Source organism: Hemitrygon akajei, chromosome 19 (assembly GCF_048418815.1).
Source record: "Hemitrygon akajei chromosome 19, sHemAka1.3, whole genome shotgun sequence".
Lineage (NCBI taxonomy): Eukaryota > Metazoa > Chordata > Chondrichthyes > Myliobatiformes > Dasyatidae > Hemitrygon > Hemitrygon akajei.
In genome coordinates this window covers 49,563,936-49,577,701 of record NC_133142.1, presented here as the reverse complement: position 1 = coordinate 49,577,701, position 13,766 = coordinate 49,563,936, and the positions used below count along the sequence as shown (strand labels likewise).

The following is a 13,766-nucleotide window of genomic DNA, read 5'->3' as shown; positions in this document are numbered from 1 at the left end:
ATATTGTTTCAATTTCGGAAATTTTTTGGGTTGAATCAATTTGTTTTAACTATTCCTATTGTATCCAATTTCTTTTTTCATCCTTCTATTATAGACCAAGCTTATTCAGCTTGGAAGACTAAAGGATTACTACGATTTTCCGATTTATTTTTGGATAATTGTTTTGTCTTTTGAACAATTATCTGATAAATATAATTTGCCTAGATTTCATTTTTTTTTTAGATATTTACAGATTAGGAATTTCTGTGGAGAGCATTCTGACTGGCTGCATCACTGTAAGGTATGGGGGAGGCTACTGCACAGGATCAAAGTAAGCTGCAGGGAGTTATAAAATTAGTCAGCTCCATCACGGGTACTAGCCTCTGTAGTATCCAAGACATCATCAAGGAACAGTGCCTCAGAAATGTAGCTTCTCACTGTTACCATCAAGAAGGAGGTACAGAAGCCTGAAGGCACACATTCAGTGACTCAAGAACAGTTTCTTTCTCTCTACCATCCAATTTCTGAATGGACATTGAACCCACCTCACTACTTTTTTAAAAATTTCTATTTTTGCACCACTTATCTTAATTTAACTATTTAATATTGTACATACATAAATACTTCCTGTCATTCAGTTTTTTTCTATATCTATTATGTATTGCATTGTACTGCTGCCATAAAGTTAACATATTTCACAACATATGCCGATGATATTAAACCTGATTCTGTTTCTGTCTACAGCCTATTTTATCATATGCCTCCAAGTACCCTGAAATCACATCCTTAACTATCGATTCTAACGTCTTTCCAACCACTGAGGTCAGACTAACTGGACTATAATTTATTTTCTTCTGTCTCTCTCCTTTCTTGAAGTGTGGAGTGACATTTGCAATTTCCCGCCCTCCAGAACTATGTCAGAATCCATCAATTTTTAAAAGATCATTACTAGTGCCTCCACAATCTCTTCAGCCACCTGTGTCAGAACCCTGGGGTACAGACCATCTGGTCCAGGTGACTTATCTACCTTCAGACCTGCTTCTCAAGCACCTTCTCCCTAGTAATGGCAGCTTCACAGTCTTCTGCCCCCTGACACTCTTGAACATCCGGCTAGTGACTTCCACAGTGAAGACTGATGCAAATTACTTACTCAGTTTGTCTAGCATTTCTTTGTCCCTCAATCGTTCTCCTGTGGTCCAACATCTACTGTTACCACTCCTTTACACTTTATATATCTGAAGAAACTTTTTATTTGATATCTTTTAATATTATTCTCTAGCTTACCTTTATATTCCATCTTTTGCTACTTTATGATTTTTTTAGTTGTCTTCTGTTAGTTTGTAAAAACTTCCATTCCTCTAACTTCCAATTAATTTTTGTTTGATTTTATGCCCGCTCTTTGGCTTTAATGTTGGTTTTGACTTTTCTTGTCAGATCCTTTTGTGACATCCTACCTTTAGATTACTTCTTCTTTATTCGGAATGTATCTATCCTGTGCCTTCTGAATGACTCCCCAGAAATTCTATCCATTGCTGTTCTGCCATCTTCCCTGCTAGTGCTCCCTTCCAATCAATTGTGGCCAGCTCCTCTCTCATGCCTCTATAATTCCCTTTACTAGCTATAATACTGATACATATGCCTTTAGCTTCTCCTTCTCAAATTGTAGAGTGAATTCTACCATATTATGAAAATTGGTTCCTAAGGGTTCCTTTACCTTAAGCTCTCTAATCAATTATGGTTCATTACACAACACCCAATCCAGAATAGCTGATCCCCAAGTGGGCTCAACCATGAGCTTCTCTAAAAAGCCATCTCATAGGCATTCTACAAATTCCTACTCTTGGGATCCAGCACCAACCTAATTTTCCCAATCTACCTACACATTGAAATCCCACATGACTCTCTTTACATTGTCCTTTTGACATGCATTATCTATCTCTGATTTTAATTTGTAGACTACATCTTTACTACTGCTTGGATGTCTGTATATAATTTCCATCAGAGTCTTCTTTCCCATGCAGTTTCTTAGCTCTGCCCACCATGATTCTGCACCTTCTGATTCTATGTCACCTCGTTCTCATGATTTGATTTCATGTTTTACCAACAGAGCCACCCAACATGTCAGCCTACATTCATACCCTTTCAATACAACGTGTATCCTTGGACATTAAGTTCCCAGCTATAATCTTCAGTGATTCTGATACCCACAATGTCATACATGCCAATCTGTAACCATGCTACAAGCTCATTTACCTTATTCTGTATAATGTTTGCATTCAAATATAACACCATCAGTCCTGTATTCATCACCCTTTTTGATCTTGCCCCGTTTTTACATTGCACTGCAGCTATTGACTGCAATTTTGCCCTATCATCAGCTTCACAATGGAAGCAGTCTCGGCGGAGACTGCCTCTGTTTCTAAACCAACCATCCCATCCTCAACCCTATTGCCCCAGTTCACGTCCCTCTGCCAAATTAGTTTAAACCCCCTCTAAACAGCTCTAGCAAAACTGCACCCAAATATATTGGTCCTCTGGTTCAGGTGTAACCCATCCCTTTTGTACAGGCTGTACCTTTCCCAGAGGAGATCCCTCTGATCCAGAAATCTGAAGCCTTGCCCTCTACACCTGATCCTCAGCCACTCATTCATCTCCCATATCATCCTGTTCTTACCCTCACTGGCGCAAGTCATGGGCAGCAGTCCTGAGATTACTACCGTGGAGGTACTGCGTTTCAGTTTTCTACCAAGGTCCCTAAAATCTCTCTTCAGGATCTCCTCACCTTTCCTACCTATGTCATTGTGCTAATATGTATGAAGACTTCTGGCTGCTCACCCTTCTCCTTTAGAACGCTGTGGACCTGGTCTGAGACATCCCTGAACCTGGCACCTGGGAAGCAACAGACCATCCGGCTGTCTGTATTGCAACCACAGAATCTCATCTCTGTTCCTCTGACTATGGAATCGCTTATCACCACCACAGTCCTCCTCACCTCTTCTGAACCAGAGATCTGGTCACTGTGACTCACAACCCCAACATGATCCAAAGTGATATACCTATTATTGAGGGGAATGGCCACAGTTGTACTCTGCAATGGCTGTCTTTATCCCTTCCTTCTCCTGATAGTCACCTGCTTCCTGCAACCTAGTAGTGACTATGTCCCTGAAGCTCATATCTATCTCTTCCTCAGCCTCCCATATGAGCTGAAGGACATTGAGCTGCAGCTCCAGGTCCTTAGCATGTTCTCTGAGCAGCAGCTGGTCAGTGCACCTGGTGCAGATGTGGTTATCCAGGGGGCTGGAAGTTTCCCAGAATTCCCACATCTCACACACAGTACAAAACATTGCCCTGGAGGCATTCTCACGGTACTAACTGCGCTCTAACAAATGAGGAGTGAAGAACAAAGAAGAAGAAAGTTACCAGATCTTTACCTCACTCAAGCCTGATGAGCCAAAGCCACTCCAATACTGGCCCACACACACAAAGGCCATTCTACTTGCCTCTGCCTTATTTTTATTCACCCTTTCTAATGAATCCCTTTCACTGATTGGACGCAGTCCAACTCTGAAAATTTGCCGCAAAGCGCTACCTTTTTAACCTACAGCTGCAATCCAAGTGAAAAAGTAGCTTTTTGTCATGCTCTTGCTCACTGATTGGGAACAGTCCAACTCCAAGTTTTAAGGAGTTCCCGAGATACTTCTTAAATGTTGAGAATACTTGCTTCCACCACATTCTCAGATAGTGCATTCCAAAATCCATGTTCTTCCTTACATCCTCTTTAAACCTTTTACCTTAAACCTATGCCCTCTGAGTATAGACAAGTTTGCTATGGGAAAAAGTTTATAACTACCTAGCTTGACTATGCCCTCCATAATTTTGTACACTCTCTCAACCCTCACCTCAACCTTCTCTGCTCTAAGGAAATTGAACCCAGCCTAAACTGTCTCTCCTCATAAATGAGATACTCCCTCCCAGAGGATAGGCCACCACAATTAGAACAGAATACTTCAGGATAATCCAATGTGATTTAGGCCCGTCTAAATGGATGAAGGATATCCCAACAGGATTGAAGATACTCCAAAGAACTGAGATTTAAAAAAAATAATCCAAGTGTACTGGGGATCAGCAAACATGGGAGCACTGTAGTGTAGCAGCTAGCATAATGCTTTTACAGTGCAATTAACCCAGGTTCAATTCCCGCCCCTGACTTTAAAGAGTTTGTACATTCTCCCTGTGACTACATAGGTTTCCTCCAGGTGCTCCAGTTCCCTCCCACATTCCAAAGATGAATGAGATGGTAGGCTAATTTTAATACACAGGTGTAATTGGGCAGCGCAGGCTCATTGGGCCAGAAGGGCCTGTTACGGTGCTGTATCTCTGAATAAATAAAAAAGTAAAGTGATGGTGTGTAACTGAATGACTGAAAGTCAGGAGGCAGGTCTGGAGCAGCAGAACATTGTTGAGAATAACCAGATGTGTGTAAGGATGTACAACAGGGAATAGGATAACTGGACACATTGGAACGAACCCTAACATTACTGAAAATAGAAAGCTGTGGTTATGAATATCCTGATATGGATTAGTGTAATGCTACCATTGAATTTAGGCCAGTACTAATAAGGATAATGAGTATTCCACTGTTTATATCGAGGTTACTAGACGATCCTTAATGACTCCTAAATGGATAAGGTAGAGCTTTTCCTTGGCCATTGCCCAACACTGGGTAAAAGTGGCTTTGGTGGCTTGATTTCAGCATGACCAGAAGCTATTTTGTTCATGGTACTTCCAACAAGGTCAATCTTTAATACCCATTGCTCACTATCCTCGAGAAGGTCGTGATGAGCTGCCTTCTGCTAAAGTACTTTTAGGGTGTATTCTGGAATTAGGGTATATCGCACATATTAATTTCACCAACAACCAGTCTTTGGACCTGAATGTGGATTGTAGGTTGAATTCAAAATGCAGTCCTGAACAATAGTTTTCCTGGAGCTGCAAACTGGAGTTGATTACAAACCAGGCAATACTGATTAACATTCATTTTGGGTGTCTGGAGTGTGGGTGTGAAGAAGAAGGTGCTTGAAACTATATGCATTTCAAAGGAAGCACTGTAGGTAAATTGTAGCTGTAGAATTGTCCTGCTGTTACCTTTGATCTTCAGCATATAAAATGCCATGTAATATTGGGCCAAGCAGGCTCCTTCTTATGAGAGTGTCTCAATACAATGCCTGTTATTCACTTTTGCTGAACAAAACATTTCTATGTCCACTAACATCAGTGTCTGTCCAGTGACTTTGTTCACAGTTACAACATTTGGGGGCTCATCTGGGATATGTTCATATCCTATCATGTAGCCATCAATCTTAGCAGTGTAAATGGGTGAGTATTTTATAAAGGTTAGTACTCACACTTAGATCTGTTCAGGCCAGGGACTATGGGATCATGAAGTATCACAACACAGTGGAGAGATGAACTAGTAGATATAAAAGTAGTGTGGGGTGTGTGTGCATGTGTATTTATGTAGTAGACTAGATATTTTGTGTTAATTTGGTGGGACAGGGTCACCAGTTGTGAAGGGTGGTTACTGACCATTCAGGACACCAGTAGTGTGTGTGCATACTTGCTCAGGGAATTGTATAGTAGCAGACATGTTTGTGAGTGTGTTTGTGTGTTTTAAGAATAATTCTGTAACCTTGGTGTAACAGTTTTAAATGCAAATAGATGCAATAGGCATTATGAGTTCAGACATACTTCAGTGACAGATTGGAGAATGCATACTCTGTGGTTTTAAGTGTCTACTTTGCTCCATCATTTATCTCTTGCATAATGTGGGAATTAGTGTGGAGGTATTTTAGGGAGAGGTTATCCCCAGGACGGCAGTGATTGCAGTCAAGAGATGTCAGCTCGAGAACCCTGATGACCTGGGCCAGACATTGACTTTGATTACAACCATCCATAAGCCCTTCAGCTCCGGGGAGAAGCAGAGCATTTTGTCAGACCAGTCTCATTTGAGGTCACCTGTGGGAATGCAGAATTCTGGCACAAGCTCGACGAACTGATTGAAATTCACCAGATGCACCCTGTGTGTAAAAGCCAAGTGCCCGAGGAATATGTGGGACAGTATGGCCCAGAGGGTGCGGGATGGTACATGGCCAACTACTGGGAATGCCAATAATGAAGAGAGATATCGCTTCTTTAAGGGGGGAGTGAGGTAGTGACTGGGGGTGGTGAGAGTAACTGGGGAATGATAATGTCAGTGGCTCAGAGAGCTCCATACCAGACTGTGATGCTTCCAGTTAGAATGGTACATTTGAAGAAATTTGCGAGTGTCTGTGCTGACACACCAATTCTCCTCAAACTGCTAATAAAATATAACAACTGTTGTGCCTTCTTTGTAATTGCATCGATATGTTGGGCTCAAGATAGATTCTCAAAGATGTTGACACCCAGGAATTTGAAAATGCTCACCTTTCCATTTCTGATCTCTCAATGAGGACTGAGTGTATTCCCTCAACTTCCCCTTCCTGAAGTCCACAATCAATTCCTTGGTCTTACTGACGTTAAGTGCAAGGTTGTTTTTGTGACATCACTCAACCAGCCAATCTTACCTCTGTACCCTTACTTGTCACGTTGATGGTGTTTGCGCTGTGCCTAGCCACACAGTCATGGGTGTAGAGATAGTAGAGGAGTGGGCTAAGCTTAACCTTGGGATGCACCAGTGTTGATTGTCAGTGAGGAGGAGATGTTATTTCAGATCTGCACATACTGTGGTTTCCTGGTGAGGCAGACAGGATCTTCTCACATGAAAAACCCCATGACAAATTAACAAGGATATTAACTTTGGTGCCCAGGTCAATATTTAACCCCCCTGCCAACCTAGAAACAGATTGTCTAGTTACGATTTGCATTGCCATTTTCTGGACTCATTTCTTTGTGCAAATTAGATGCCACCTTTCATTCATTCACACCCCATCCTTCACACCGACCCTATCCCACACACACCATCCTTCATAATAGCCATCCCCCATAATCTCATACACACACACACACACACACACACACACACACACACACACACACACACACACACACACACACACACACACACACACACACACACATCTATTTCACACCCACCATCCCCCGCATACACAATCCCCATCACACTCCATTCCCCTAATACTCACCTCATCTACACCAACCCTATTCCCCCCCACTCACCCCATCCACACATATCATCCTCCACACACCCCGTCCTACACACACCCCATGCCACACACACATCTATACACCCCACCCCCACACACCCATCCCACCATACACAAACCATCCCATACATGCACACCCCATTTGAAAAGTAAACCATTGACAATGCCAAGCTTCATAATAGTCCAATATTATGAAAACTGCTTTACCTGTGTTACGGAGCTGCAGGTTTTGTTTACCGTGGACTGTCACTTTAAAAGAGTGCTTCAGTGAGGCAGGACTATGTTGTTCACTGACTGACTCGCAGCTTGTCTACCTTTAAAACAAGGACACAGACCGTCACCGTCACAGTCAGAAGAAGGGAGAGAGAGGAGTGAACCTGGAAAAACTCCAGCTTCTCGAAGCTGGGGATTTGGAATTCTGCTATACCCACAAGGGTGGGTTGATTATTAATCCAGTGCACCTCGAATGTGGGGCAGTCACTTTGTATAACCCATAGGAGTGGATTAAGGAATGTCCTGTGGGACCACTCGAAGTTAACCCTTGCCTGGGTAGGTTATGTGGTAACCCCTTGAAGACGACATCCCTGTGACAGATCACTTCAGTGGTAATTCGTATGTGGATTTGGAATGGCTCGACAGAGGATCTTCCACCACTGATATTTATTAATTACCATCATGGAACGTGTGGAATTCGATGTAATTGCCTTCTCTCCACATTTTACCTTGGATTACAAATATCTCTCGCCCATCATTTATTCCTTGGATTACTGTACTTTGCTAATTTACCATCTCAAGACTCTAAGCCCTGTTTCCCCAGGCTGGATAGTTTGGGAGTTGTATTTATACATATTCATTCACATAACACTGTTAATTCTGTTTATCTTGTTTAAGTTTCAATATTATAAGTAGTCACTAATAAAGATAACAACACACACAAAATGCTGGTAGAACACAGCAGGCTAGGCAGCATCTATAGGGAGAAGTGCTGTCGATGTTTCGGGCCAAGACAAAGGGTCCTGATGAAGGGTCTCAGCCCGAAACATCGACAGCACTTCTCCCTATAGATGCTGCCTAGCCTGCTGTGTTGTTGTTTGAATTTCCAGCATCTGCAGATTTCCTCGTGTTTGCACTAATAAAGATTATGGTTTTAACATCAAAACCAGACTCCAGGTGTAATCTATTGCTGTTGGTTTGTTTCTAAAATGTTACAGATCGTAACACCTGTTCTTTCTTCTTCTATACCAGTGACAACAAGCTGAAATGCACTTCAGTTTCACAGAAATCATAGAATCAGAGTCAGAATCAAGTTTATTATCAGTGGCATCTGTTGAAACTTGTTGCTTTATGGCAGCAGTACAGTGCAATATATAAAATATCGTATAAACTATAAAAAGAAATACAGTTTACTGTATACAGTAAATAAAATTATAAACTAGTAGGGCAAAAAGAGCAAAAAATAGTGAAGTCATATCTATGGGTTCATTGTCCTTTCAGAAATCAGATGACGGAGGAGAGGAAGCTATTCCTAAAATGTTGAGGGTGAGTCTTCAGGCTCCTGTACCTCCTCTTTGATGGTAGTAAAGAGGAGAGGGCATGTCCTGGGTGGCGGGGGGTCCTTGATGATGAACAACACCTTTTTGAGGTATCACTTTTTGAAGATGTCCTCAATGCTGGGAGGCTAGTGCCAACGCTGGAGCTGGCTGGTTTAAAATGCTCTACAGCTTTTTTCAATCCTGTACATTTGCCCCTCTATACCAGGTGGTGATGCAACCAGTTAGAAAGCTCTCCACAGCCCCTGTGCAGAAATTTGCCAGTGTCTTTGGTGACATACCATTTCTCCTTAAGCTGCTAATGGAATATAGATGCTGGCATGCTTTGTAGTTACATCAATATGTTGTGCACGGGATAGACCTTCAGCAATGTTAACACCCAGGAACTTGAAACTGCTCATCCTTTCCACTGCTGATCCCTCGATGAGAACTGGTGTGCGTTCTCTCAGCTTCACCTTCATGAAGTCCAGTCAATTCCTTGGTCTTACTGACGGTGAGTGCAAAGTTGCCGTTGCGACACCACTCAATCTATCTCACTCTTGTACACCTCCTAGTCACCGTTTGTGATTCTGCTGGCAGCAGTTGTATCATTGGTGAATTTATAGATGCCATGTGTGCTGTGCTTAGCCACCAAGTCACGGGTGCAGAGATATTAGAGCAGCACTCTAAACAGGCATCCGTGAAGTGTGCTGGTGTCGATCGTCAGCATGGAGGAGATGTTATTTCCGATCTGCTCTGACTGTGATCTCCCGATGATATAGCACAAATAGGCCCTTCTGCTCTCCAATGCGATGGATGTTCACTTTTCTATGATCTGAGAGGCTTATTGCTAAACACAGCTTTCTAGCTGTGCTACATGACCTTTCCAAAGGATTAAAGTTGTTGGTGATAAAATTAAGCTTTTAACAAATAGTCTTTTTCCAGCTTTGTGTTGCAAACAAGGATCAGTCTAAAATTCTTAATGTAAACTGCATGTAGCTTTGCGAAGAAGGTGATCAGGAGACTTGTCTCAATTAGCCAAAAGCAAGACAATGGGGTTATGTCACTTAGCACATCACACAATGGTAGAAGTTGGGATGTTTGTGTACTCAGAGGGTTAGCCCTCACTGCGTTTATTGTGGATGCTTGGAATCTCTGTCGCCAAAAGTCCATCTGTGTGAGTTACTTTGTCCCAGCAATGGTATCTGGAAAGCATCACATGCAGAGAAAGTCATCTAGTAGAAAATGGCATAGATACCAACACAGTTTGGAGATTTTTAGGAATGACAAGGAGAACAACAGAAAGATGGAGCTGCAGAAAAAAATTAGAAGTCATTCCTCAACTTTTGGTTTCTGTGACAGACAACTCGTTCATCAGCACCTTTACAGTATGTTCTTCTGGTTAATAATTATTGTACTTGTATGTATTTGAAATTCCTTTGTAGCCTATAAAAATTTTGTAGTTCAGGCATCTTTTATAAATTAGAAGTCCGTGTGAGTGTTAAATGAGTGATAAGAATTATAGGTCTTATTTAAACATGTATAATTAAAAACAAAATAACTGTGTTTAAACTACTTTTTCAGCTGGAAGTATCTCCTCCTTGGTAGGGAGGGGCAGAACCAACATCAAGCAATGGGTATTGGCAGCTAAACATTGCCTCAGAGACTAGACAAGGAAATCAGCTAGCCCTTGAAGAGTGGCGGATGCAGTATAAACTCCCTATAGTGAGGATTCCCATAGTTCTCGTCAGGTAGGGCTTAAAGTTTTCTTTTGAGTTTATGGTTTTGCAGACAGGGAACCCAATGCAATCACACCAAGTTCACTCCTAACGTCAGCTACCCATTTGCATTACTCTTATACTATCCCTATTTTATCCTCCTCAACTCCCTCAGGGTTCTTCCCTTCACTTAAACCAAGACTACTTTAATGTGATCAATTCAACTTCAAAAGAGCACATCTTTGGGACGTGGGAGGACACTTTTGCTTCTAGAGAAATCCGTACAATCGCAAGAAGATTTTGCAAACTCCACATGGATAGCATCAGGGGTTTGAATAGAACACAGTGCAGCCCACACTATGGTAATGATAGAACAAGAAAGAATGGGGATTTCAAAATGATAAAGATAATTGAATAAATTCAAGTAATTAAGCTTTAACAGGATGTGAAAATAATTTTGAATTGTGATAGTTCATTAGTATTGCCTTTACAGTTGACTTAACTGATGATGGAAAGCACTTTTTTTGACAATAGTCTGGTACACAGTGTAGGTGGATTTCTACCACAAATCTGGATGGCATCACGCTGTTCATTCAAATTTTAAAAAGTGGGTGACTCATATGTTGAGATTTGTGTGAGATATTGAAAAGAAATAATGTCTTTTATTCAGTTCCAAAAGAAATAGATTTGTGTTTATCACGTTAATTTGAACCATTTTGTGTTGTCTTTGTATGGCATTGTCATATCTCTGAGGGGGATGAAAAACCTGTATTTATCTGATATCTCATTGCCCTGATAACTGCATTACAAAGGCTTCCTGTTTCATATATTCCTTCCTTATGTGAAGTTACTGTTGCTCAGTATGCAAAAATCACGAGGACTCACAAAAGGAAATTGGGTACTTAGCTCTTGTAATCAAAAAGCTGTGGCTTCTGAAAATCTGAAATAAAAATAGAATTGCTTCAAACACTCAGCAAGTCAGATCACTGACCTGAAATGTTAATTCTGTTTCTCTTTCCATAGATGCTGCCAGACCTGGTGAGCACTTCAGCATTTTATTTTGATATTTTTCTGCAAGCGTTGTATAAATTTTAGCCTGAATTCCAGAAGAACATTTATTTTTCTTTATGGGTTGTGAAGCAAATCTGGGTGAGCAACACGTCTACCTAATCAATGTTTTAAAGCTGACCTTCAGTTCAGAATCACAATCAGGTTCATTATCACCAGCATACGTTATGAAATGTGTTAACTTAGCAGCAGCAGTACAATGCAATAAATGATAATATAGAACAAAGAATAAAGTAAGTAAATTAATTACAGTAAGTATATACAGATATGTTAAATACATTTAAAACAGCACAAAACAAATAATATGTTAAAAAGTGAGGTAGTGTTCATGGGTTAAATGTCCATTTAGGAATCGGATGGCAGAGGGGAAGAAGCTGTTCCTGAATTCCTGACTGTTTGCCTTCACGTTTCTGTACTGGATAGCCTGCTGTTCACTGTTAATGGGTAGTTAATTGAATGTTTGGGAGCTGCTTTGTAGTAAAATAGTCCTTAACAATATCACTGATCTGCAAGATGCTGGACTTCCAGTATATTGCTTTTGAAGAGTTATTTTATCTTTTGTCTAACCCTTTTTGGGTCAGAAGGTTCTGGATTAAGTCCCATGCAATGACATCAGCATGTGGTCTAAGCTGGCACAGTTCTGGAAGGTCACTACATAGCTCTTTGTACTGCTTTCAAATGAGGCCCTGCTGTCCCCATTAAGCTAAATGGAAAAGATCACATCATACCATTCAAAAAAAAGCATTAACATTTGCCTTTCTATTCCTGCCAGCATTTATCTGTCACAGACATCACTAAAATAGACAAGACGGTCATTTCTATCATTGAATTTTAAGGGGCCTTGTCTTCAAGATTCAAGATTCGAGTTTATTTGCCAAGTGTACATTGAAACATACAGTGATATTTGTTGTTTGTGTTAACAACCAACACACTTGAGGGTGTATTATGGGCAGATGGCAAGTGTCGCCACATGCTCCAACGCCACTTGTGATTTTGTTACTTCCTGTCTTGTGGATCGCAGAAAATGACTACCCTGAAAAAGGCTACCATCTCTCGTGCAGGCCTCAGACAGCTACTGTTCCCAGTGGTGAGGTCAACCTTCACCCAGAGCTCGTGAAAGAAGATGCCATCTAAGCTAGTCACAATTTGTCCACACTTGCCCGATGTCCCTCGAAATCATTCTGAATTAATCTAATGACCTTAGGTCCTCACTCTGACACTGGGTGTCTTCTCAGTTGATGCTATATGGCAAGTGTTTTGCTTCATTTTGCAGATATATTTCCAAATTGATATTGTGACTATGTTCAGAAGTGTGTCATGGGGCACAAAACAGTTCAAGATGTCTTAATATGATTAAAGAAGCTGCACAAATGCAGTGGACTCCTTTTTTGGTTATTTCTCCCTGATACATTGAAGAAGGAGGTAGATATATTTCTCAGCACTGGAAGATTGAAAAGAAATGAGGAGAAGGGTGATCAGGTGTTGATGGGGGAATGGGGCAGAGGGGCCAAATAGCCTTCTATTGTTCCCATATTCTCTGTTATTTTTAAACTTGTAGATCCAACAAGACCAATTACATCCTTACTTTCAGAGAGCAGTCAAATCACAGGAGCCATACCAAACCCCAGAGAGGTGCTGTAACTTTCACTGGCACTTGGTCAATGTTAGATCATGCCTCGGTGGAGGCCTTGTGTAAACTCTTCCTTCTCGAGCTCTAGGTGAAGGCTGACCTCACCTCTGGGGACAGAATTAAATTGCAGCCGTCAGAGACTGTACAAGGGATGGTAGACTTTTTACAAGTTAATCATCTTGTGAGGTCTACAAGACAAGTTTTGACAAAATAAATGTGGTTTACTCTTTAGCTGTTATGCTTCTGTACCTGCAGTCTGTCTTTCTGCAACAGCTCTTGAAGATGGAGTATGACTAAAGCCAAAAGCACATTACTTGTTATGTCTGTAAACTACATGACCGCTGGAAAAATAAAGTGGAAGTGAACCTGGTTTCCAAATCCCTGTGAGTTGGAATGAGGGAAAGCAGGCATTGCCCCTTGATAGCTTGTTTCTAAAGACAACATGCAACCAGCTCAGGTTGTCATAACAACCTGGGCCTACGGTGGTTGTGGGTGGGTACGGGTGGTCGGGGTTGTGGGAAAGTCCCACTTCTTCTTTGGCAGAGCGTCAGGGTCACAGATGACTTGCCTCAACTCTGGTTTCATGGGTTCTGAGGTGGCTGATGAGGTCAATGCAGGAACCATAGACCCTTTCACA

The 13,766-nt window shown here is 41.4% G+C and overlaps 1 protein-coding gene across 1 annotated transcript in view; it reads right to left on the bottom strand.

Moving 5' to 3' along the window:
- Positions 1 to 9,808: 9,808 nt before the first annotated feature.
- sumf1 (sulfatase modifying factor 1) overlaps positions 9,809 to 13,766 on the bottom strand; it is a 284,705-nt gene continuing 280,747 nt past the window's right edge. The window contains exon 9 of the mRNA XM_073072466.1: positions 9,809 to 9,918. Coding sequence (XP_072928567.1) covers positions 9,847 to 9,918 — 72 coding nt within the window. The 3' untranslated portion in view covers positions 9,809 to 9,846. The remainder of the gene's footprint in view (positions 9,919 to 13,766) is intronic.